Raw genomic sequence first — 24675 nt, forward strand, 5'->3', positions numbered from 1 at the left:
GGGTTAGGTATAGGGTGTGGGGAGGTGCAGGTTAGGTTTAGGCACTAAGGGGGGAGATTAGGGCCAGGCACCGGGGAGGGAGGGTTAGGGTTATGGTAGGGAGAGGGGGAGGATTAGAATACTGACCGAAAAGTGTTGGTATTCTAACTCTGTCGGTATGCCGGCGTCGGGATTCTGACCGCCGGAATCCTGAGCACCGGCATCCCGTACCCATCCCATGAGCAGTATAGAGAACAATGGATGCTTTGCGCCAGTTAGTCGAGGTAATGCAGAAGGAGCAAAGTGTCCACTGCTCCATGCAATCCCTGCTTTAGATTCCTTTAGCTTAGGGGCTGCAACTACAGTAGATTTCTACTAAAGTGCATGTATTTCAAGAAGACTAGACCTTTACGCATGTTTTGAAGGAGAATTAGTGCTGAGTGTGGGCGTTCTATATGCTGGTGTGACTTATTTTTTTGAGATTTCAGTTTGCAAAGTGAGATTGTTGAAATTAGATAAATGGGTTGAGGGTGCACTTTCGGGAACTTTCATGGGAACTATGAACAACCATCGCCACTGCTCAAGAGGACTTTATTTTAGCTGCAGCAGGTGGTCTTTGGAGCACATGTAATAAAAATCAGCCCCCATTATCTCTCACGCCATCAATGAATGGTAATAGCATTTAATGAAGTACTGTACAGTTAAAGCAGACAAAGCATTCTTCACCTATGTGCTGCAGTGGTTGAGCATACCTTCCAACATTGCCCCAGAAGTTACTGGGCGCTTTGTGGCAGTGGGTAAAAAAAAAATGATTGTGGTAATGATTTCTTGGTGCATGGTCACAATACATTCCATCGCCTCCAATGTACCAGGTTGTCCCTGACTCCCCAGCCCTAAAATAGCTTTTAATTTCCACACAGACTTTTGGCAGGTATAGGCAGCACTCTTTTATCATGGTGAAATCAATGCTCATTTATTGAATATTTTTCATACATCAATTAGAAATTTCCAAGTTTACAGTAGTTGACTTTTGAGATCCTGTCAAAAACAGTAAACATAGCATGTATAATTGAATTGCCTGATACAAAAGAAACATATTTTAAGCCATATGAACCAATCCCATATCAGCTTTTACCAGTCTAGTGTAATCAGACTAATAAGTGCTAATATCTGATTGGTTGCTCTGGGGTACAGTACATGTGTTCCTATTATTTAATTAAATAAGCCCCATGTGGCTTTCTGATATATTAAGAAGTGCACTGTGTAAACTAAAACTGAATAATGTTTTAATAACTTAGTACTTTATTACTGCTTCACCTTATCCTACGCAGCATGGTCTATAGTTATATTAATAGCCATGGTTAATGTGCTTCATCCCTTAGGGGAAAGGGAATAACATAGCAATATTGTCTGAGTCGACTCCTAAAGCCCCAGTGAAAACCATTTATAATTTAGGAAACTGGAAAGTGAAGTGTTGCAAATTATTTTTTTTTATATCATTTTGCATTAAATAAACAGAAGTTACTGCATTGAAGCTTTGGAAGTGTAGAAATCTGGATTTACTAGTTATTAGATGATGCATCTGTATGGAGAAATTGTTGAAAAAAACAACAACTATTACATTATACAGTATGTTATATTTTATTCACATTATGTAACATTTATGTCTTTTTGGGGATATACTGTAGAAACTGTGGGCCTGATTTAGAGCCGGACGCTTTGACCAGAGCGCTCGCTCTGAACCAGGGCCCTCCTACCTAAACTTGGAGCGGCCTCTTGGACGCTCGCATAGCTGTGGGTTACCACCCACAGCTTATGCGAGCGTCCATGATGATGGTCGCGATGGTCAAGACCATCGCGACCATCGGGCTTGCGACGAGACCCTGCAGTAGGGTCTCGGTGACCGCAAGCCCTGGAGTGAAATTGGCTCTATCAGATGATGTCAGTGGGGTCGGACCCAGACGGTAGGCGTTCCCATGGGAACGTCTCCGTCTGGCAGCCATGCCCCCGGCACGCCCACCAAAGGGGGCGTGCTGTCAATCACCATCGACAGCACGCCCCCTTTGGTGCGAGATCTGGAGCGACGGCTTCCCCGTCGCTCCCCGGGTCTCGCGCATGTGCACGACGGAGCTCCCTCCGTCGTGCGCATGCGCTCTAGGGCACCATCGACCCACTTGCGAGTGCTCAGCGCTCGCGAGCGGGTCTGAATCAGGCCCAGTGTTCTAATTAAACAACATGTTTGTCATGTTTTGTTTGTTTTGGGTGAACTATGAGGCAACATTCACTTTAGAGGGACAGACACTTAAAATGATGCAAAGCAAAAATATAATGATAAGGGTATTTTCATTTATTGTCACTAAATATAATATTGTGTTAGTGTGTCCTTGGAAACTGAGTTAAACCAAGTGAGAAATAGGCTAAAATATGTCTACTTCTATCAGTCTGCTTTTCTTATAACATTTAAATGGTAATTGTTTGTAAAGTATATAATACTTGCCAGCTTACACAGAGGGGGTTTATGTGTGCAGTGTCTTTATTTGCACTTATTTGTTTAGATATCCATCAAATCACATAGGTTTGCAAGATGGTGGCCTTTGCAGAGGAGCCTATGAGCGCACATTCCCAGTTGATATTACCGTATCTATAACGGGTCCAGGGGTACCCACACCACAGAACCTGCACCTATATTTAATACTTTCCTCTCTGGAGTCCTACGTCGGCACTGCAGAAACAGCACAAATCACTGAGAAAATAGCGCTGTGGCCATTTTCCTGGGAATTTGTGAATGTGCAGTAAAGAAGTCTCCTGGCGTCCGGGAGCCATATTACCAATGGACCTGCACATGGGCATTAGACTCTGGCAGAATGCTAAAGTCTACTTCACTGCAGAGAGGAAGGGGCTCGCATAGAGTTTGCACACGGGCCCCCTCCTCTGTGAAACTGCCCCTGTCAGGGGAGTAGTTGGACAGAAGGAGAGCCTTACTTGCAAAGTAAGCAGCAGGCATATCGGTTCACATAGTTCTGTGTAGCAGTGCAGAAATTACATTTACATATGCACAATATGATTATTGAAATTAGGTAAAGTGGTGGGACGAGTGCATTTTTAGGGACATTCAGGGAGATGTGGTAAACTATGGATAAGTGGTCAAGTGGAGAGGTTGTCCATAGCTTCCTATCAGCTTCTACCTATCATTTTATAGAATGCACATGTTAAATGCTAGCTAGAGGCTGATTGGTTGCTATGGGGAACTTCTCCCTTCTTTAGAAGGTTTGATATATTTCCCCAATGTTTGCTGTACAGAGGAGAATATGACCATTTCACTCTTTTGTATTTTGGGTCACTTTGGTTCTTTTAATGAGACCCATTTTCCATGTTGTGCTCTGGTGGAGTATTATATTTCTAGATGCACTCCAAGCCATGTACCAAAAAGTTTCACACTTCTCTATAGTACCACATGAAATAGAGAGAGGCCTTGTGCCCCTCATTCTAAATTTTAAGTAAAAAGTAGTTTAATGACCAAAGTGTTCAGAGATTGGGCTTTGATGCAATATTTATACTTTTGGAGTTTGCCCCTTGTGAGATTTATACTGTATGCCTCACCACACTTTTAGGGGTAAATTTACTAAAATGAGAGAGTTTAGAAGTGAGTTTTATAAGAGATGTTGCCCATAGCAACCAATCAGACTTAAGCTATTATCTTCTTGAAGGTGCTAGTGAAATGTTAAGTAGAATCTGATTGGTTGCTATGGGCAACATCTCTTATAAAACTCAATCTCTCACTTTAGTAAATTTACCACTTAGGGCCATATTAAATTAGCGGCGAAGAGCCGTTTTCGCCGAGTTTTATTCGCCGATGACGTAATTTTCGCCATTCCACAATTATCCCCGAATTCAATTCCGTTGTCTTTTCGCAGGTACAAAAAGTCAATAGGAAAAATCTGCAAAAAGTTTTCACCTATGAATAGGTGTTGAGAACTAGTGCAGAATTGGGGTTTTTGGGTGCAAAGTTGCAGTAACCCCCCAAAACCCCTTGGACAGTCCCCCAAAGCTTAACTGTGTCAAAAAAATAAAAAAAAAACCACTGGACAGCCCAAAAAAGTACTTTAATTTTGGGGGCAAAAAAAAAACAGTTGGGGGACAAACTTTAAAACTGGCGAATTAGACTCGGGGGGGTCCCCAAGTATGCCCCAGGTGTTTCTTTGATTGCAGCAGGTGGATTTTTCATGATTTTTAAAAGTTCACTTTAGTCACTTAAAAATATTCTTGCACCCATTTTCAGGTACACCAAATTTGATGGGACTACTTATTTTGAAAAAAAAACAAACTTGCTACATGCTATTCTTCATCCTTATGCAAAGATGCTAAACTGCACCTATTGAGAACCTTTAAACACCCCAAATACCTTCAGCAGGGCTATATGGGGGTACCAATACTGAACCCCCATGTCAGAGCATCTTCTGGTGGGTGTCAGACTGATTTCCCTAAAAATTACAGCACTTTTCACCTGTTTCCGTATCGCCGGCTCCTGTTTTCACCGATTTGGAATTGAATACGGGGATACGCAAGGACAAGCGCGATACTTTTTCCCTCAGAAAAGCGCCGATGACGGCAAAAAGTCCGGCACTGGACTTTTCGCTCCTAATTGAATATACCCCTTAGTGCTATATATTAAGTACAAGTGCTTAAAAGCTGAACTACTACATAAAATGTGAACATTTCAGTTAATCATTTAAAATTGGTAAAAAAAAGGGGGTGTGAGCAGGAGCACCAATGAGATGCTGAACTGTAATTGTGGGCTTCTCATTGGTTCTCCCACTAACACGCATTTCAGGCAGTGAGACTGACTACAAAGAGCAGGTAAAGCTGACTGGAGATGCAGACCCTCCAATATGACCCCTTCCATCAGCTACAAAATTCTCTGCTCCTGGGTTTTAAACCTATTTTAAGATTGCAGTCACCTGGGTTGAACTACTGTAGTTAATTAATGAGAGGGGGGTTTTAACACAGGTTGCTGAAATCATAAATCCAGGAGCAGAGCATTTTGTACCTGTCATGTTGGAGGGTTTGGCGATGTACTAAGCCTTGAAGAGTGTTAAAGTAGAGAGATTGTACATCCTGTAAAGTGACAGGAGCTGATTGGTTGGTACTTTATCTCTCTCCACTTTATCACTCTCCAAGGGTTAGTACATCTCCCTCGCAGCATATAACAGTCAGCTCTGGAGATACTGTGGCGCTAGAATGATTCACTCCCTACGTAGTTCAGCTTTAAATATAAGGCAGACAAAGTATATTAATCATCATTATCATTACAGTGATTTTATAGTACAAGTGTCTAGACTATAATATGGTATATTAATTACAATTTTCCTCATTCTAGGTACATATATTGGATGCTTTACAGATAATGTGGAAGAAAGAACTCTGAAAGCTACAGTATTTTACGATCTGAGGAAAATGACTATAAGTCACTGTCAGAGTGCCTGTGCAGAAAGGTAAATAATGTCTGTACCATTAGAGTGGGGTGTGGGGCAAAGTTCCCACTGACATCAGAAATCTGCGGATAAACTAGTTGAAAACATCAGAGCCGTAACTAGACTTTTTGTGCCCTGTGCCAAAAAGAGCATTTGCACCCCACCCCCGCTCCCATTCTTTAAATAGGGACATCAGATAGTGCACCCAAAAAAGGGCCATGGCCTCATGGGGAAGGGCCAGGGAAGAGATAGGGGAGGCCAGGAGATCCTGGGGATAAAAGAAGAGTAAGCTACAAGTGAGAATGATAATAAACAGGAAACTTGACAGGCCCAAACAGCGCCCCCTGCCCTGTGATGCCCTGTGCCACGGCACTGGTCGCACCACCCTAGTTACGGCCCTGGAAAACATAAATTACTCAACACAAATATTCACATTTATACTGTTACTATATGATACACTACAACAGTTAAATGAACTAGTTTTACTTTGATCCAGCTAATACATGAAAGGTCCAGTTCTGCTCTTCTCCCTGCTGCAAACATGCAGTGGTGTTATCTATGCCGCGCACATTTTCAGATAATAAAGCTTAATGGGGGCAGTGATATGATGGGCCCACAAGTAAATGTCCTTGCAGCATATAAATGCATATTGCTTAAAATATATTAATACAGTCTGTATGCTTAAACATTTGATTCAATCAGAGATGCACAGCATCTGCTTGTATAAAGTTTGCTTGCTCACCTCTCGGCCCCTATGCATTTGCAGCTCTGCCCCTGTCCTGATCACTGCTGGCCACAGTGATCTGGCAGCCTTGCGGCACCCTCACCCACCTCTGCGGTGCAACTGCGTCTCACGGTAGCTGTTGCTCTGCCCACAGAGTGTCCCCCTCAAAACAGCTCAGAAATTTTATTTTTTTTCCTTTAATTAACTTCAGAATATATATTTGTTAATGGATTTAAAAATGTTATTATAAAAAAAAGTCTCACAATCCTTATCTCAATAGGCCCCTATTGTAATAGTACCTCCCAATCCTAAATGGTAATAGATTAGAACCCCAGCAGCACTATGTCCCCCAGTGGCATTATCCCCCCAGCCACCAGTGTCCATAGACCCCCACTGCGGCATTATATTTTCCACCCCAACCATCATCATGTGTCAGTTTAAATATATTTAAATATATGTTTAATCCACCGCCCTCCCCCCAGGACCAAAATATGTGGGGCACCCCCCAGTGCCAAAATATCACCCCCCTGGATCATTACCAACCCTCTTGGGACACTTACCCTCGCCCTCCCTGCAGACCAGTGCATTCACCCACGAGTGCCGTTTGCATGGCATTCTGGGGTGCGATTTCGGAAATGGTATCGGCAGTCACGAACAAGCCCCACAATCAAAATTGGTGGGTGCAGATTTGGGGCCGATTCCTTAGAACATAAATTGGGTGTGCATATTGTGAGTATAGTAGATACTAGTAGTTATAGTGAGTATAAGTAGCTACTAGTAGATATAGTGAGTATAAGTAGATACTAGTAGATATAGTGAGTATAAGTCGATACTCTTTCACATATAAGAAGTATTTGTCTGCACTTTTCTAAGGTATATAAATTGAAAGTAAATGTCTGATTGGTCAATGAGATATTCACTTTTTTTTTTAAACAGAACATATATTTATGCTGGTTTAGCCTATGGAGCTGAATGTTACTGTGGGAACAGCCTGCCATTGCACCAAGCCAAAGAAGAAGAATGCAACAATGAGTGCAAAGGAGAGAAAGGTTCGGTCTGTGGAGGTGTGAATCGTCTCTCCGTCTTCCACTTAGAGGAGTTGCAAGCAATGGTCAAGCAGAGTAAGTTTTGTGGCACCTGCAAATAGATACAGCATGAGCTTGCTGACCTGTCAATGAACCACTTCATAGCAACACACTTACGAGATGAGTCATTCTCAATTAAAGTTAAGTGAAAAATGTACTATTTAAGAAAACTAAATGTTCTCAGTCTCAGATTATTATAAGTGTATAAACTGAGATGAGTGTTTGCTTAGCCGTTCTGTTGTCCTTCACATCCCTTACACAAACTGCTATTTGCTTTATGCCAGTAGTGTGCACTAAACTCTCCAGTGACTGAGAACCCTGTGAGACCATTGCATTGATATAGAACATCTTGACCAACATTATAAAAAATATATAAAAAAAAATATATATTACTGTTTTGCATTAAATTAATCAAATTTATATTGACATTAAAATAAATACAAAGGGAAAATATGGAGGAGGATGAAAGAACATGTAGAGGATAACACACCAAACCCACTCTCTGGTGTATAACTCCTCTTACAACTTTACACGTTTGACCCACCCAGGAGGATGGTGTCATTAATCCCGGCAGGATAGTGTTTGCAAATAGAAAAGCTGGAAAAGCTGGAATTGGTATGTAATGCCGTAAGCTGTTTAGCCGCCGGATCAAATACTGACAGCGGCAGCCTGATGGGTCGGAATCCCGACAGCATCAGGTAAGTAGTCTAACCCTCCCCTCTCCCCCCCAACCCTCCCTTAAGGATGCCTACCCTAACCACCCCCCTTAGTCCCTAGCCCTAACCTCCCCCCGTTAGTGCCTAAACCTAACCCCCCTCCCCGACCCTAAACCTAACCCTCCCGGAGGTGGGGTGCCTAACCCTAACCCCCCCTAGTGGTGCCTAACTCTCACCCCCCCCTTTCCCTACCCCTAACCCTCCTGGGGGGGTGCCTAATGCTAATTCCCCCACGGGGGGGTCCCTAATGCCCCCCCGCAGCTACACGCTAAGACACCTGGCTTACCTACGTTCGGTAAGCCGGGTGTCACGATTTAGTAGTGGGGCGAATGATAGGCATCGGGAAATCGACGCCCATGTCAGTATGTGGCTGTCGGGATATCGGCAGGCAGAATAGTGCCTGCCGGTATCCTAACTACATCCCGAAAAGCTTATGAGGAGAGTGCACCCAAAAAACTATGTAACTTTATAACAGCAACAACTGAAAAAAATCTGTGAAGATTTTCACTCAAGAAGATGATTGCGCCTAAAGATTTCGTATTTACGCCCAATAGGCACGCCCGCAGAACACCACCGCAAAGCGTTCTGGCAGCGCTTTTGTCATACTGATTGTTGTTAAGTAGCAGAATACAATAGTTTTGACTCGTAATACAAGCCGTGATCATATAGTAAGTGCGCGCAACCGAGCTGTATCATCTAAAATGCAGTAGATGGGTGTATTTTGCTTGTTGCAAATAAATACACGCAACAACCCAGGACTCACCACGTAGAGGTGGCTGCTGCTTGAGTCCCACCCGCCTGTTACCGGACCAAAACACAGAGATCTGATGCCAGAAAGAGGAGGTTTTGCCTTGTTTTTAGATTTGAGACCGGCAGGAAGATCCTGGAAACCGAACCCGCTCATCTCTAATATATATATATCCTAGCTGAAGTACCAGGTGTTCCCTGGGTTAAAATCTTCAAGTTATTAAATTGTCAATGAGTTTGATGTACCTTTCAACATTTTAAAAATATTTATCAGCTTAGCAGCTCTGACAACACACCCATGACGAAAGTTTTGCCCGGCACACTCCACTGTGAGATACGACCGGGACCCCAACTAAATCCATCCAGTAGAAGGCCCAGAACAGGCCCCCTGGGTCAAATTTCTGCCCAGTGTGCACAAACGGGAATTCTGAAAGGGACCTCAACCCCCTAATATGTCTTCTGGGATCCAATGTTACCACTCTGTGAATTTTTTGTTCATATCAATCTAGTGGAAGGCTCAGAACAGGCTCAACGGGTCAAACGTCAAACTTCTGATCAGCATACACCAACAGGAGGTCCGACCAGGACCCTAACCCCCCTAAAACCTGGTCAGGATCCAACTGGACCACCTTGCATTGGTTTCGTTCCAATTGATGAGGGGGCGTCCGAATGCATAACCGGACAGACAAACAAACAAGCAGACCAATGAAGTGTATATATATAAGATATAAATAATATGGTGTATATATATAAATAATATGGAGCTGGTACAGATGTGTTCACATACAGTACATCTAGCCTCCTTGCACTTTAAACAACCCTTCTAGTCGTGCCATGCCGCGGCATGATTCGGTAGCTCCAAGCATCTTTTTGTGTAACTTTTTCCCTTCCAATGCGTCTTAATCGCACAGTGCTGCAAATAGGAAGCACAAGTAGCTTCTGCTGGTTAAAATGATATGCAGCATGCCTATATTCTGTGTGCAGCTGCAGGAGTATCTGCATGTGAATGTTACAGTGTCACAGCCGCTGACACTAATGTAGCATTTTGCATGCAGAAACACCCACAGTCACACAGAAGCACAGAAGCATGCTTCCTGTCTGCTGGCTGTGCTGACATCCTCTTTGTACTGATCTTGATAAAGACCCATCAGGGCCGAAATGTCAACTGATTATGATGCCTTTTTTGTGAATAAAATATTCTAACTGACTGCTCGAATGGTGAGTGCCCTCATTTGGTTTAATAACCAATTATCTGGATGTATTCTGGAAACCTTATTTCTATAGTGGAGCACCCCTGCTGTGACATGCCAAGGATGTGAGTGCAGATTTCTTCTAACTATACATATATATATATATATATATATATATATATATATATATTACACACTCTGCCATTGTTACATTTTTTTTTTACATTATTAACAACATATGTACTATAATGGATTAGCAGAGCCCAATTAAGTATACTGTACTTCATATAAATTAGCCAGCCAGTCTATTTATTTTCACAGAGTCTTCTAGTTATTTAATGCAAATGTTGCTGACTTGCCCTCTTAGCCCTGTCCGTTGTCTTCTTATCTTCTGGACTCATTACTGACAAGAATAATTATCTTTATTTTTGAACGAATAGACATATTACTGACACTTAGATGAGATTCCATTGTAATTTATGTCTGCAATATAAAATAATGCATCAAATGTCAAACAGACAATATAAAGTGTCTGATGCACCTAATTCCCTGTGTTACTGCAGTGTTATTAAAACAATGGATTTCATGAATATATTATATATGGAAATACACCAAATGTGTCATATCAAACAGTTGTTATTGTCACATTATTACCCAGCAATAATAGAGTATTTACAAAGCAGTAACATGTATTGTAGCTTAAGGGGAACTCAGCATCCTGAGAATTAGTCGAGAAAGAGAGAGAGAGAGAGAGAGAGAGAGAGAGAGAGAGAGAGAGAGACTGATTGATAGCTATGGATAACATCTCCACTTCATAGGCTAGATATATTTCTCATATAGAGATATAAAGATTAAGAGGCAGAGATAGATAGATAGATAGATTTATTCAAAACTAATTCCTGTGCGTCTCTGGTATGGACAGGTGCGTCTTTAGAGAGGAGGGGGCCCGTGTGCATTCCCTGTCCGGGGTCACCTCCTCTCTTCCCAGCGGCCGGCAGCTGACTAACGTGGCTGGCCGGCCACCGAAGCATTAGTAGACTCTGGGCACTAGAGTGTGCCCGGATTCTACTGCACAAGCACAAAACACTGGAAAAAGGGCAGTGGCGGTCTTTTTCCAGCGCTGACACCTGGCGCGGGACCTCGGAGAGGTAAGATTTAAATAATATGGGTGCAGGGTATGTGGTGCTGAACCCCCTGAACACGGGGGCCCGTATGCACTGCACACCCTGCACCCATTATAGATATGCCCCTGGGTATGGATTGAGTGGTGTTTCACTGCGTCTGTGGTGCGAAGAAGTTGAAAATGTAAAGTAAAAGTTGCTCACGTGCGCCAGGCATCTTGCACCGCATAATAAATAATGTAGTGTGCCACTTCTGGTTAAGGCTGCTCCCAAGAGAGAAATTGCTAATTCCCTTTTCTAGTTGAAAAACAGCTACAAACACAAAATATATTTTAAATGGAGCGCCAATACTGAAAAAGCTAAAAGTACAGTAACTCATGGTTTTTGTACAGATGAATTTAATCTCGCACCGCATGGTATATTGAGGATAGGTGTATGAAGACACATCTGTATGCCCCTATATAACAACCCCCTGGTCGGCAATAGTGATTTAAATTAAATAAACAAATTGGTCTTCCTCTATGTGGGTTATTTAACTTCACAGCAGAATCAATGGCATCTCTTTCCAGGTGCCCACCTAGAATAGTGGGATTTTCCCATCGAAAACATGCATTTAGTAATTGTAATTGCATAGTGTGTAGTGTGTACTACTCTTAGATAGTTGCACAGGTGTAACTTTAATCTACCTGTCTCCTATTTTGGATGGGTGATTGGAGGAGAGATACGTGTAACATACAGATTATTGGTCTGTATGGAGGGTATCAGGAACTGACTGACTTATCAAGGCTGAGGACAGAAAAGGGAGGTGGGAAATGAGGTTTTCCCCAGCGATTGTTTAATCATATACTTTAGTAATTTAGATCCATGTACTGTACCTGCAACTCAGAATACAGATCGATGCTCTCTCCCACTATTGCAGACATCTAATCCTCCTTCTGATGAACAATAGAATGTAGAGATAGACTAAAAGACACTTTGTTCTTTCCATAAACCTTGCTCTTTCGCAGTGTGTTTCAGTCTCGGTAGTGTGATTTACCGGTGTGGGATCTTTTATCCGGATAGCTTTTCTAAATGATGTTTTCTTTCTTTTCCCTCCTCATTAATTTACCTTCCTCATTACTTTGTTAGCAGAGCTCCTCATAGTAACTACTAGGATAAATATGTCTGTGCGTGTGACAAATTAATATAAAGCAATCATTTGGGATTTTTTTTATCCCTAATTGTCAACACTATGGGCAAAAGGTTTCTGGAATAAAGATGCCGTTCCTGTACTTGATATTCCAGGTGTCGTGGCTTGTCCTTGCTGTCATCACTGGCTTCATTTAAAATATTTTTGCTCCACAATATCAAACAAAAAAGTAGTCTAGAAAATAGTGCTTCCTAAACTGGGTGCCACGAGGCACTTGCAGGGGTGCCACGGATTGATGATCCAGGACCAAATCAAATTAATGATGGGCCATGTGATAGGCTAAATCAGAGCTGGTGGCTGCCAATAATAAAATATGTGGACAAAGAGAAGCACAACCCTGTCCACCACTATATAACTGATCCTATGACAGGTAGGCACAATTAACTTAATTTAAAAATGTTTGATAAATATATCAAAAAGAAAATTTGGCCATGGGGTGCCTTGAAAAAAATGCTGGTACCGTACTTGCCTACTTTCCCGGAATGGCCAGGAGGCTCCCAAAAATCGGGTGGTGCTTCCGGCTGTCCAGAGAAGTGGGCAAGTCTCCTTGATTACCGTCTTTACGCCTCCCAGCAGGGGGGAGGGGGAGATGGCGTGATACGCGCTGAATATCATCATCATGGCCTGCCCCCTGTTTCATAATGACGGTAATCTCTGCATTATGTTGTGGGGGTGGGGCCATGATGAAGCGATCGCACAGTCACGTCCCCAATTCCGCATCATGTTCTGCGCTACGCCTCTCCCCACTATGCCGACCTGGCTGCTGCCTCCCGGAGGAGACAGCCTGAATGCCAGCAAGTATGGCTGAGACTCTAGGGTGTCGTGGTTCTCAAAGTTTGTGAACCACTGAAATAGAGCATTTACTTTATAATTAAAGAGTAAGTAAAAATAATGTATTCAGCTACTTTTATTCCCATTGGTCTTACCCTTTGCCAGCCTTAGCATAATTTAAATAATAATGAACATTTTATTATTATATTCAGTTATAAAGAATATTAGACTGAAAAGTAAAATTTTAAAAACTACATTTTTCTCTAGGCGATTTGCCTTAATGTTATATTTATACATATTTCGTATCTTATAGAAATAAGGCAAGTTATAATTTTTATCACTATTTCCATTATATACAGTTCAATTTGTTTTATAACCACAGTTTCCCTATAAGGCCAGTTTTGGCCTGTGTTATTAGATCGCGTTATAAAGAGGAAGCAGTATATAATTACTTCCTATAGTACAATACGTTAGACAGACACACAGACTCAGATGTGTTTGACTCAGAATCAGGCCCATAATGTTTAATTCTGTGTTTCTTCTCCCAAACATCATATTCAATAATATAGTCATTTATTATTTATTAACAGTTACTTATATAGCACCAACATATTCTGTTGCACTATACAATTTGGAAAAAAACAGTAATACAAACAAGACTGAGTAATAACAGACAGACATAGAGGTAAGAGGGCCCTGCTCACAAGCTTACATTCTATAAGGAGATAGAAGATTGATACGGGTTGGGTACGAGTAGTCGACAATTATGCTGACTTGAGAATGTCGACATGGTCAAACTGTTGACATGTAGCATGTCGATAGTGACCATATCAACATTCATCATTCTGCCGGTACTGATCCTCACATGACCGGGCTTCTCCCGGAGAGGAGATAAAACAGTACTCAAGTATGTATTCAATATGTCATGTACACCCACAGATAGAGGGGTTTTATCCTTGTTGGTGCTCTTCATTGTGGACTAGGGGTTGTCTGCAGCTATAGAGACTGCTTTACTGAAAAAATGGAAAGAGTTTGTGCGAAATATAAATTTCTCCCTAGTGACAATATACAAATAAGCAACTACACTTCAGGGGAAGTAACTTCTTGGGAATGCCAGTCATAAGGCATAGCATGTGAACTCCATTTCCCAAAACTCATTTCTCCTGGGGTTTCTTTATGGGAACCAATTCCAATCACAATGTCTGCTCCACATTAATCTTGGACAATTTCCCTCTAACAGTATCAACAATTGGATTGTAAACTGCATTGGACAGGTAAAATGCCCTATAAAAATCTGTGTATAGTACTTTGCGCACAGTGCATGTTCAATAAAAATCTAACATCTCTACCGTATAAGAACAAGAGCATTTTAACATGTTTCTTTCTTATTATAACTTTATTTTCATTCTTCACTATGCAGGCCAGATTTTCTGTTAAACTTGATGCCTACAGTATTTGCTGTGTGACAGGAAACTGTGTTTGTTAGGAGCATGGAAGACAGGCCACTTCTCATCAGCAGGGATTTCATGCCAAATGTCAGGCCCAGTATGATGGGTCCACAAGGGTAGACGCTGCAAAGCGCGTGTCTGTAAATTACCACTGGTGACTGTCATTCAACATATTAGACCCTGTTTTTTTTTTTTTTTTTAGTATTTATCTGCTATCTTCAGAAGTCTTACCATTGTGATCTGGAAGTTGCATTATCAATAAGTGGCACTCCAGCTGTTGTTGAACTACAAATCCCAGCATGCTGTGCAGTATTCTTAGCATAGCCAAATAGCAAAACTGTAGCAAAGCATGCTGGGATGTGTCCCTATGGATTTATCCGCCGCTGTCTGTGTCTGTGCCCCCCCTGCCCACAGTTGCAGCCCCCACCCCGCAGCCACCAACACCTGTGGTGGCTGCGGGGTGAGGGCTGCAACTGTGGGCAGGGGGGGCGCAGACACAGTGCCAGAGCCGGATTTAGACCTCATGGGGCCCTAGGCAAGATACCAGTTTGGGGCGCCCCTCCCTCAAACAATCCATAGCACTTTATTTGCATCCCTACCCTAATCCTGACGCTAACTCAACCCTATGCTCAAACCTGACCCTAACCATAACCTCTAACCCTAATACTCTAACCGCTAAACCCTACACCATCCCTAATACCCCAACTCAAACATCTAATCTGACCCCAGTACCCTAACCCAAACCGATACACCAACCCTAATACCTTATCCCTAATGCCATAACCCAAACTAAACCTAATACCCTAAGGTTATACTCCTCATTATCCATTGAATACATCATATAAGCCTGAGGAGTGCTAAGGATTAGAAGGCAGCTGCGAGGTGGCATCTGCAGCGGAGGTTGTGGTGTGGCCATGCCCAGTATTGTGTGTGACTGTGCTCAGCTGAGTACAATGATGGGGATGACACAATGATCATCATCATTACACCCCCCGCCCCTTTTTTTTTAAAGTACACTATAGGATTTATTTTTTTAATGGTAGGTGGGGAGTGGACAGGGCTGCAGTATAGTATAGTATATTACAAGTACCTTTCATGAAAATACCATCATCCCGGATGTACTAATGTACTAATAATATCATGATCATCATTAAGTATATTACTATATGCTTGTAATATAAGGCAGTCCTGTCCACTTCCCAGACCCCATCTACCATAAAAAATAAATCCTACATAATTCAATCTATATTAGAGTAGGTGAGAATAGCACAGTACTTGACCCTACCTGCCTGGCTGCTGTGATTCCCTGAGATCTGGATCCTCGGTCACTGTCTCACTCAGCAAGACTCTGCCTCGGCCTGTCCCTCTGCTCCTCGCTGGGTGCCACCGATGCGTGCTGCTGGTGGCAAGCTGCAAGCCTGGTAGTCAGTGGCATAGGCTGCTGTGCTGGTTATGGGCTGGGTCTGGTCGGAGGAGCCGATGACCCTCTTCCTCCCTCTTATGCACAGTCACTCTGTGACATTGCAGCCAGTGGTGCTGCAGCGGGACTCTATAAGCGGGTCCTCATCATGATGTCACACGGTACTCATACAGTGCTCCTCTGGGATCATTTTGACCGGACAGATTTCTTGGGGAAAAGGGGCCCGTCTAGTGCCCCACGAGTCAAAAGGGGCCCATCCACGGGCCCCTTGGGACTCGCGGGGCCCTAGGCGAGCGCCTAGGTTGCCTTGTGGGAAATCCGGGCCTGCACAGTGCTAACCTCGTTGCTGTGTGTAAACTCCCGTATCCTCTATGTCATCTCTCCCCCTGCTGCTGTGTCCCATTCCCCTGTGTCCGCTCTTCACCCCACCCCCCTCCGTGTCCTCTCTCCTTCCCCTGCTGCTGTGTCCTGTATCCTTCCCCCGGTGTCCGCTCTGGCCTCGCTTACTCTCACCTGGTCTCTCAGCTCCCTGGGTTAAGCACAGCAGATAGGGATTTGAATAGATCCCTCTGCTGGCTGCAGCGGCTGCCATATAAATCTTTACAGCCTGACGTGTAAATGGCAGCCTGTGAAGATTATCGGGGTCTTTACGCCATCTCTGGCATACAATAGCACCATCAAATTCCCCCCAAAAAAATGCTTTTTCGGAACTTGATGACTGGCACTGACATTAAATTTATAACATTAATATCCCAACACGACACGAGTGCCGGAGCAAATCATCATTGCTCCGGTGCGGAAACAGCTGATCTGTATCCCGTGTCTTTTCACTGCTCTTTAAGAGCAGTGAAACTAGTTTGCCAAAAGCCCCGGCATCCTGTGGAAAGAGGTGGACGGGGGTGAAGGAATATGAAAGGATCCCTCTTCGCAAGCCAGCGATATCTGTGATCTCTCCTGCATTACCTTTTTGATGAATGGCCCAAAAACTTAATTTCTACATAAGCAAGTGAATTAGTATATGTACTGGATATTTATAAGTCTCATATATATATACAATATATATATATACATATACGCAGACATACTGTATATATAGAGAGAGAGAGAAAGAGAGAGAGAGTGATAGAGAGAGAGAGAAAGCTTTAACTGTATGGCAATGTGTAAACCAGAGAGATGAACACAATTGAATGCCTGTAGAATAAATGTAAACATAGAAACCTTTCTAGAACATTTCTTGTGTTAAATTTTGTACTTATCAATGGAATTCGACTACTTCTAATTTCAGTACAAGCTGAGCACTAACATGGTTAATGCTTTTCGCCTTTGAAGTTCCAATTCTTATTGCTTCATTGCAGATCAGAAGGAAAATCAATACAAATGGTAGGGTGAAGGGAATCGGCTTGTGTTTTTCTACTTATTTTATCAGTATATGACATTTGAACCAGTAATCAAATCTCAGAATATAAAGCTTGTTGTAATTGCTAATCAGGTTGGTCCTTCACCAGAGAGAAAAACAAATTTCAGGCAGATTTCGGATGAAGGACTTTTTTCTACAAAAAAAAAAAAGCATACGTATCCCTAAGGGCATTGTTATCGAGATGGAAACATGTAACCAAACCCCTGGGTCTCTCTCTCTGACGTCTTACATTGTCTCGCGAAAAAAGAAGATATGGCTTGTTACAGAGCATCAGTTACAGTTATTTACTTCAGGTACAGACACGCAGATTAAAAGTGTCAGGATTGACAGTGTTGGCAAACATCCCAGGGTTAGTAAAAAAAAATAGAGCAATTTGAGTAATTTTAAATTATAATTGGTGAGCTATTTTTGAAAATGTTTGGTATTTTCTGTGTAATCCCTGCTACAGTATACCAGACATGATTTCTGCTTAATTTATTTTATATGGTGATATGCCCAAAATCCACAAATTTCTACATAGAATGTTCTCCCTCCGGGGTTCACCAAGATGTTCTTTACAATACACTCGGCACTATCCTGCTCCAGGGGTCTAAAGGTCAACATCAGAGTCGCACCACACTTACATTACAGTTACAGGCTCGGTAACGGTGATTCCCCCATCTTTAAGAGGTAAGGGGGTAAGTTTACTAAAGTGAGAGTTTTAGAAGTGAGTTTTAAAAGTGATGGTGCCCATGGCAGCCAATCAGATTCTACTTAACATTTAACTAGCACCTTCTAGAAGATAATAGCTTGAATCTGATTGGTTGCTATGGGCAATATCACTTTTAAAATTCACTTCTACAAACTCTCACTTTAGTAAATTTACCCCAAGGTGTGGATTGGACAGCATGACGATTACAGAGAGGGTACATGGAGAGTAAAGACGTGTACTGTGCCTCTCAGTGTGCAGCACTGTGTCTCGGTATGTATGTGTACAGATGTGTCCTCATACATCTAGACTCCTTGCGCATTAAACAGCCTTTCTAATCGCACCATGCCGTTCCGTGACTTCTTGGTAGTGCTGAGCATCTTTTCGAGCGACTTTTTCTTTTCAAATGCATCTTATTCAGCGAATAGGACGCGCAAGAAGCTACTGCTGATTAAAATAATATGCAGCATGCATATGTTCTGTGTGCAGCTGTGGTGTATCTGCATGCAAAACGCTACTTTACAGTGTCACAGCTGCTGACACTGTAACGTAGTATTTTGCATGCAGATGCACCCGCAGTCGCACACAGAACATAGGCATGCTGTATATCATTTTAGTCAGCAGAAGCTGCTTAATCGTCCTATTAATATCGCTGTGCGAATAAGACATATGTGAAGGTAAAAGTCACAAGAAAAGAGTCTTGGCGCTACTGAGTCACATGGTGCTCACGCATTATGTGTAATGTGACTTGTAGCGCACGGGGAAGATAGATGTATGTGGACACATCTATACATCTGTGTCCAGTCAGCAAGTGTGCAGTATCTGCAAGAGATTATGGGCGGGATGTACTAAACTGCAAAATGCGGTAAAACCCCCGAAAATGCAGTTTTCAGGGGTATTACCGCATTTCCCTTAAGCACCAGAATGCAATGCTTTCTGGTGCCTTGTCCCAGTGGGTAACCCCATCTTCAGATGCGGTTGCCCAATATAAGCCTATGGGCTTCTTATCGGGGCGCCCTCTGTTATATCAAGATAGAGTATATAAAGCCAATCAGGCGCTACTCTGCGTATTTCTTCCAGGCAGCTGAATAATAGAGAGAGTCAGTCTCCACAATAGTAATACAGTAATACAAACAAATATAAACAATGCACCAGTGACCTGAGACCTGTAAGCATTAAACAATTGCTAAACAGATGAAATACAAAATAAAATGTATTAAAAAACATAAAGAAGATAAAATAGCTATAAAACAGTTAGATAAGTCAGCAGATAAAGTCAGGGATACTGTGAAAATAAGGGCCAGATTCAGACCCACTCGCTAGATGCGTTCGCACGCAGCCAAAGTATGCAAATCCCATGATCGCATGGAAGGCATTAGCACGCCCACTATGTCTTAGCGTGCGATCGCGGTGTGTATTTAGATGCTCACCAGCCTGTCTTAAGATGCCCACTTTCCCTTAGTGATACACATCATCTCCAGGAAGTGTATGCAACAATCGGTAACATTGAGTACCATCGGAACCGTACGCAGCACTTGTGGCTGACCATACCCTACGCAAGCACTGCGAGTGTTTCAGTGTTTAAATCAACCATGTGACGTGTACTATGATGCTGCGTCTTAATTATGCATGTCTCAGAAATGGCGTTAAGACGCTCAGACATGCCTACATTCTTACCACCACTCCCCCGTTTCCATCGACCAACCCCTGTCACCACCCAGAAATGGCTCGTCCTGTCACTCAATCTAGCGAGGCATCGACATACAATATTCAGACCCGCTCGCTAGATGCGTACACTCGCACCCAGTACATGCAAATTCAGTGCACACCCAGCAAGGCAGGCGATTGCATGACAAGACATAAGCCCGCCCACTATGTCTTGGCGTTCAATCACTTTGTGTATGCAGATGCCTACAAGCCTGTCTTAAGACGCCCACTTGCGCACGTCATCTCCAGGAAGTGTATGTAAGCATCGGTACATCGAGGACCATCAGATGCGATCGCAGTGCTTGAGGCAGACTATACGTTACCGCAAGCACTGTGAGCACTTCAGTGTAAAAACCAGCCAGGTGACATGTACTATGATGCTGCCTGTTAATTATGCACGCCTCTGAAACGTCATTAAGACGCTCAGGTATGCCTGCGTTCGCACCTCCACTCCCCCGTTTCTAGTGGCCAGCCCCTGTCACCACCCACAAACGGCTTGCCCTGTCACTCACTCTGCTTGGCTGTCTATGCTCAGTGAGCGAACGCTTCCCGATCTTTCGCACTGGTTTGCGCACACGCACTGTGATGCATCCACATGCGCAGAATGCAAAAATCGCCCAGCTACGAGCAAACGTTTCTTAGTAACCAGCCCTCAGTACACTGCCAGAGAGGAGGGGGCCCAAACGAAGGCTGCACGCCCCTGTAGAATCTGATTGGTTGCTATGGGCAACAACTCCGCTTCTATAAACCCGCACTTTAGTAAATATACGCCTTAGTGTGCTGTGACAAGCAAAATCTGAAATGTTAAGATGCGACTGCCATATATTTATAAATTGTGATTTCTTTTCTTTGTTTTGCTGATGTACTGTAACAATTTCATGGAATTAGCCTTCAATAAACAAATGCTAAACCAGATTTCAAGTTTATTCATCCTGTATAGTGGGATCTAACAAGTAAGGCTGAAAAAAAAGTAATTGACTGATTACTAATTCAGCAGTGTAGACACTTCAGGTCCTCTTTTAATCTGGTTCTTTCATGTCACTGTAGGGAGGAATGTTACCTATCGAGGATGTTTCCGTGCTCCAGAAAATGGGACACAAATATTTCCTGCCTCCTTCCTCAATCTCACCACAGAGATGTGCTCAGAATTCTGCTCTGCTAAAGTAAGTGTGTTTTTGAAATTATTTAGGGGAAGTGAATTACTGCAATGCATGGTTTCAATGTACAATATATAGCTTTGCATGGATGAACTTTATCAGAACTTTAGGGCTAACTTAAAGAGCTAGAGGAAAGGGCCATGTGCAGACTTAGTGCAGGCCCACTCCCCTCTGGCAGTGCAATAGATTCTGGCTTGGGTCTACAGGAAAATGGCTCCCACGCCTTATTCCTGGGGACATCTTTACTGCGCATGTGCAAGTCTCCACCGCCATTTTCCCTGTAATTTTTGCTGCTCTGCAGCTCCGGCCTGGTAGTGCAGAGATGCATGGATGTCAGCACCAGTCACATTTGCACTCGGCGTATGTCAGGGATACACATTCTTACTTAATTTAGAGCAAGTACAACTCTGCTTCTCATGTACAATATATGCACCAGCAATGTAAAAAGCACCATCAGCGGGTATTTAGTGGCTTTTGTTACCTCACCACTTCAGCAATTGCGCTTTGTCCAGTCTCTTGTCTCTGATGGCAGACCTGCGGCAGCTCACCCTTCTCTTCACTCCACTCCTCGGTGCCTCCCGGCCATAACTGTACAGGGTCAACCACAAACACACTGTTCTGTTGCTGGCTTGCATCAGTGTTGGCGGGTAACGGCTCCATCTGGTGGCATCCTCCTATATTGCAACATCCATTGGCTCCTGTCAGAGCCAAGAATTTCACAGCAGCAATGTGCATGCGCAGATGCAAATTTACACATTTTGGCATTTCTGATGGTGATTTGGAGTCAGATGAATGTTGACTTGATCTTTCCTTGCATGAAAATGCCCATTTTAGGATGGTAATGCTGTGGTCACACATAAGAGATTAGACTTGTGGGCATGTACTGTAGCCAAGGTTCCGTGTTATATTGAAACATGCATACAGAAAAGAGAGGCCTGTTTCTGATGGATATCTTGCACCCAGCATTGGGCTGCGTCAAGTGGTGAAACTAATAATGATGGTTATGGCTGTGGATGGAAAAACAGTGGGCGATGCTGCTTCTTGAAACCATACGGATACTTGCATTAGCATAAAGTAGTAAATCTGGCTTCCATGGGATTACAATACAGTCACTTTGCGTCCCAGTCAGAATCACCCAGAGTTGGGATGGATGAATAAATGGGTGTATGAATAGATAATGTATAGAAATTATATATGTTGTGCCAATGATGAAATGAGAATATTAGATTTTCTAGTAGCGTTCCTTTTTTATTTGCATAATAACATCAGACTTGATTGAAATCAGCCACTATGAAGTTTATTAATTAAACCACAAGTAAAATTCCCAAAACAATGTACATTGTTCAAGTTAGCCAGATGGGTTTATTCTCATTAGCTAGAGGTAAAGTATTTGTGGCATTGACAAGTATGGATCTTAATTCAATTTATTATCACTTTTATGCTTTTAATGCAATGAATAAATGTATATTATGAGCATAGATTAAGAGGGACAGTGTATTGCAAAAGCTAAGACTGGCCTTATCTTCATAGGCTATCGTGACTGCTAGGCTATCTGCGCAGGCCCCCTCCTCTACGGCAGTGCTGTAGGCTCTGGCTTTGCGCCAGAGTCTACTGCATATAAGAAGGTCACCGGGAACATGGTGGCTGCACTATGTTCCTGGAGACATCTTTAGTACAGTATGCATGCATAAATCAGCAGGAAAATGGCCTCCGTGCCATTTTCCCAGGGATTTCAGTCTGCAGTACCTCCCGATACGGGACTCCAGAATGGTAAGTATAATAATTCTATGGGTGCAGGGTGTGCGATGTGAGCCTCCTGTGTGCACTTTGCATGCATTATAGTTATGCCAATGTTCCTTTGCACAACATTAACTTTAACACATACATATGCTCACAATTGTCATAATCTAGCTGTTTATCCTACCTGCACAAATGAATTATTACAGATTGGAAGGTAGAGCCTCAGAGGACAGCACATTCTTGCACAAATGGATATTATTATCACCTCTAAGCACGTCCTACTTTTATATATCCCGGTCTTAAAAATTAATTTATTTTATTTGTTTTAGTTTACATGACACTATCTTTCGCTTTGCATCTTAATGGTGCTAAGTTTACTGACTATCCAGTCATATTGCATGGCCTAAGTGTGTTGTGGCAACATATGAAAGAAGGAATATCATCACAAGCAGTCTTCCACCTCTGCCAGCCAAAAATAGTGACCCTCTTTCCCTGGCTTTGTGCATCGTCAGACACATTATTCCACCTATCCTGCAGCACTTTATCAGCCCAAATTACTATACAGCACACCACATATGTCTGTAGAAATAGGTGTACTGCATTAAAAATAAATTTGTGACTTTACAGTCCCGGTATCTAGTCACATGGTCAACAGTTACCATGTCGACATTCATAAAATTCCACCATGTAAAACACTGACATTCTCAGACTGCTGACGGTTAGGGTTAGGCACCTCTGTGAGGGGTTAGTGTTTGGCACTAGGGTGAGGGTTAGGGTTAGGCTGCTGGGGTAGGGCGGGTTTGGCACTAGCAGGAGAGTTAGGCTGCATGGGGAGGTCCGGTAAGGCCCTAGGGGAAGGTTAGGGTTAGGCTGCATGGGGAGGTCCAGTAAGACCCTAGGGGAAGGTTAGGGTAAGGCTGCAGGGGTGGCGTGGGTAAGGCACTAGGGGGAGGTCAGGGTTAGGCTGCAAGGGAGGGCGGTTTTTGCACTAGGGGAAAGTTAGGGTTCGGCTGCAGGGGGAAGGCGGGTTAGGCACTAGGGTAAGGGTTAGGGTTAGGCTGCAGGGGGAGGGTGGGTTAGGCACTAGGGGGGGGTAGGGTTAGGGGTGGGGGATGGTTAGGAGTAGGGATTAGAGTTAGGGATAAAGCGCATATACTCACCAGAATGTCGCTGAGCCGCACTGCTGTGACAGAACTGCTGGTCACATGACCACCAGGACTCGCATGAGGATGCTGGAGACGCCACTGCCACCAGCACCATGTAAGCGACCACTGGGCCACCAGGGACATTAGATAGACATTCATGTGTGTCGACATGCATGTCAGCATGAGAACTATCGATCTAACATACCACACCCACAGTGCCACAGGCAGTTCAGCAGTTCATAAATGAAACTTTATGTGTGAAGAGTGTCATTAAATTAATTTAACAAGAAATATGATTTATTTTCTCCCATTTTTACATTGTCCATATATGTTCATGTATCCAGTTTTCCTTTTTCTAAGCGTTTGATGCATTCAGCGGCTTTCTTATTAAGATGCATATCACCATCTGCTAATCATGCAGCATTCTCTGGTGATGGGGCTGCATATCAAAGTATATTTTTGCATTTCATTTGCTGTCTCTTTGCACAGAGTGTTTAACATAAAAAAGGAAACTTATTTGTTATACATATATGCAAAGTATATTTCCAGTGCATGCTTAAAGTGTGGAGGTCCAGAATTGACAGAGAAAATAAAAATAAAATGATTTGGCATATAAATTACATTCAGTCAAATGAAACTTTCCATATACTGTATGTAACATAAAATGATAGTGCATGATGCCTTCTTAATCATGAAAGGAAAGCTTAAATACAAGGGAACATGGGGAGGAGCAAACACACTTGTGTACTTCCCGCGGGGTGTGATGCTGTTTACGACGTTGCCTTTTGCAGATGAGAGTAACTAGAGGTCACTTGAAGCCTCCTATTTAACAAGCCCATTTTTTCCTAAGCATTCTGAGGAAACGCTGCAATAATGTGAAAGACAGCTCTCCCCGTTATTCTCAGGTTTCTATTTTTCACAACACCCATAGAGTAGCTGTTCGGAGACTGTCCGTGTGGA

At 43.0% G+C, this 24675-nt stretch overlaps 1 protein-coding gene across 1 annotated transcript in view; it reads left to right on the plus strand.

The window, feature by feature from the left end:
* The window catches only part of WSCD1 (WSC domain sialate O sulfotransferase 1), a 189214-nt gene that overhangs the window by 92258 nt on the left and 72281 nt on the right, over positions 1 to 24675 (plus strand). Inside the window, exons 3-5 of the mRNA XM_088449456.1 lie at positions 5357 to 5471; positions 7111 to 7295; positions 20721 to 20836. Coding sequence (XP_088305582.1) covers positions 5357 to 5471; positions 7111 to 7295; positions 20721 to 20836 — 416 coding nt within the window. The remainder of the gene's footprint in view (positions 1 to 5356; positions 5472 to 7110; positions 7296 to 20720; positions 20837 to 24675) is intronic.

The sequence above is a fragment of the Taudactylus pleione genome, unplaced genomic scaffold (genome assembly GCF_031769625.1).
Source record: "Taudactylus pleione unplaced genomic scaffold, aTauple2 ptg000485l, whole genome shotgun sequence".
In the NCBI taxonomy this organism is placed as follows: Eukaryota; Metazoa; Chordata; class Amphibia; order Anura; family Myobatrachidae; genus Taudactylus; species Taudactylus pleione.